The 2,531-nt window shown below is 57.8% G+C and overlaps 1 protein-coding gene across 1 annotated transcript; it reads right to left on the bottom strand.

Annotated features, from left to right (window-relative positions):
* Positions 1 to 1,323: 1,323 nt before the first annotated feature.
* On the bottom strand, positions 1,324 to 2,272 carry LOC119332044 (pathogen-associated molecular patterns-induced protein A70-like). Its single transcript, XM_037605225.1, has one exon. It carries the CDS (start codon positions 2,191 to 2,193, stop codon positions 1,459 to 1,461), a length of 735 nt encoding a protein of 244 aa, XP_037461122.1. The 5' UTR covers positions 2,194 to 2,272; the 3' UTR covers positions 1,324 to 1,458.
* Between the last annotated feature and the right edge of the window lie 259 nt (positions 2,273 to 2,531).

Here is a 2,531-nt window from a genome sequence, read left to right as displayed (position 1 = left end):
CCGTCATTAAGACAATGGGTGGCAAATTGTGAAAGGGGAAGTAAGGGATGGCAAATTATCAAATCGCCCCTCGAGAAAAGTCTGAAAAGAACTTGCGGAAGCGACTAGTAATCAAAGTGGGGAAACAAAAGCAGAGATGACCGGACTGAGCTAGGCTCCCAACAGCCTCAGCCGTAGAGTCTAACCACAGCAGTGCAATGTAACGAAGCGCGAATCTTTGTACGTATTTCGTGATGGAACGTGCGGTTTGAACTTCGGAGATTCATATGAAGCGAGGCGCCCGGCTACAAGCAGGATGTACTGTTCCCCAGCAGAGTTGCTGCTATAGTTCCGAGCAGCAGCAGCAGCAGCAGCAGGACAGCACGCACGCATCTGGACGCCGTCGACATCGCACCGAGGGTGGTGGGGGCAGGGCCCCGTTCGTTCACTCTACGACCGGCTGCCACTAACCGAAGCATCCCAGCCACACGTATTCCAATCAACAATCGAGATTAACGCCGGGACCTAACCGTATTACGATACCGCCGCAGTCCGCATCAGGCGCCGACCAGAAGCGCATTAAGCTAAAACGTAACCGGGCAGCGGGCGTCACCACTGGACAGTAGATTAAGCCGACCTGAGGCTGAAGGCCAGCCATGTGAAACCCCCAGACTGTGCCGCCGAGTTAAATAAAGAGAAAGCGACCGAACACGACGGCGTAGGGTAAGGTAGACCGGTCGTTGCAGGGGACACCTCCCCCCGAGTGACTCCCTCCCCCTAGCTGAGCCAGACGTGTGGCGCAGGTGGCGACTGACGACGGAGATAGCAGTAATGCTCTCTGTGTGTGTGATTAGCGTGTTAACCCTGGCCGTACCTTCCAGAGGGATCGTGTAAGTGTACAAGTACAATGCATATTCAGATAAACTTTTGCGTGACGCCGCCATGATTAGATGACGAGCAACGCATGGCGTAAGCAATAATAATTAATCATTGAAAAATAGTGTCAGCCACCTGCACAAGAGTTCGTTGGTGACTGGCACGGAGGAATTCGGTGGTGATTTCGCGGTGCCAGGGATGACTGCCATTGCTACCAACTAATGACCGCAATCGTTCGTGCGTGCGTTCATAGTCAGAACCCTGCTGAAATTGGTTACTAGTTCATCTGGCCAAACCAGAATGTGGGGAAATGGGCAAGAGATTTACATACGGATGATGATGATTGACTGCTAATTTCTTTCGCGAACGCCTTCGCAAGCTGTTGCAATCCGCAGGATGATATGGTTCCACATTGCACAGAGTTTTTTATCCAAAACTAGAATATGTTACTACTACTAGCATCCAAGCAGGGGAAAAAAGAAAAAAAACGAAACGGAAGGGGATGAAGGAAGGAAGAAACTACCGTCTCCTCTTCTTCCTCCTCCCCGAATCTCTTCTCATTCTTGCATCTAGCCCCCTGGGTCTGGTCTCTCCGGACTCGCTCTACTGCTCGGCGCCCGCCGCGGCCGTCGTCGGCTGGCTGCGGCGGAGCGTATCCCGGTAGCGCATGAAGGAGTCGATGCGCTGCAGCTTCAGCTGGTGGCGGAACTTGTTGATGAAGTCGTCCGCGCGCGCGTCCACCTCGCCGCCGGCCTCCTCGATCTCCTCCTCCGACACCGGCTCCTCCGGCTCCGCCGCCAGGGGGCGGCGGCGGCGCTCCCCGTCCCTCGTCGTCGCCGGCCTGCGCGCCTCCACCACCTCGGTGTCCTCCTCGGCCACGAAGTGTGCGAACGCCGACTTGTCGCTTGCCGACTTGCGGAGCCGCGCCGGCAGCCGCGGGAGCTCGGCCTCGGCCGCCGCCTCGGACATGCTCCTTTCCATGTGCACGTGCTCGTGCTCCAGCTCGCCCTGAGCCTCCGGCTCCATCTCGAGCGGCGGCAGCTGCTCGTCAGACCCCAGATCCAGAACCCCGCTCACCGGGGCCTCCGGGGCGGGGGCGGTGAAGCGGGACATGTTGAACGAGCGGAGCCGGTCGAGCGCCATTGACGGCACGCGGGACAGGCTCCTCCTCTCGCCGCCGGCCGCGGCCGCGGCGCCTTCCCCGCCCCCCGCCGGGGGCGAGGCCTTGGAGGTGACGGCGATGGTGCCGATGACGATGTTGAGCACGAGGAAGAGCACCCACGGGGTGAACCAGCCGTGGACGGTGCTCCACAGCGCGGGGATCGCCGCCTCCAGCATTGCGCCGCTTCCTCGCCGGGTGGGGTTTGGGTTTTGGCGTTTTGGGGGAGGGGAGGGGGGCGGAGGAGGTGCGAGTGGGAAGCGGTGGTGGGGAAGGGAGGAGAGTGGGGGTGCTGGTTATTTAAAGCTGGGAGGAAAGAGGTGGGGGCGTTTCCCGCACATGGGGCGCGGGAGGAGAGGCGGACAGGAAGGCCAGATTTTTGTTTTTAAAGAAAATGTAAATTATTTCTTTTGGCTGAAAAAGAGTTCTATGATAAGTATGCAATTTCTATCTCCGTGACTGTGCATGGCTTTGTTCATTGTCTATTTGCTCCTTGACGAACTATGCACAAAATAGA

This window comes from Triticum dicoccoides, chromosome 7A (assembly GCF_002162155.2).
Source record: "Triticum dicoccoides isolate Atlit2015 ecotype Zavitan chromosome 7A, WEW_v2.0, whole genome shotgun sequence".
Classification (NCBI taxonomy): domain Eukaryota; kingdom Viridiplantae; phylum Streptophyta; class Magnoliopsida; order Poales; family Poaceae; genus Triticum; species Triticum dicoccoides.
Note: the sequence above shows the minus strand (reverse complement) of the source record. Positions and strands in the feature narration are given on the sequence as shown.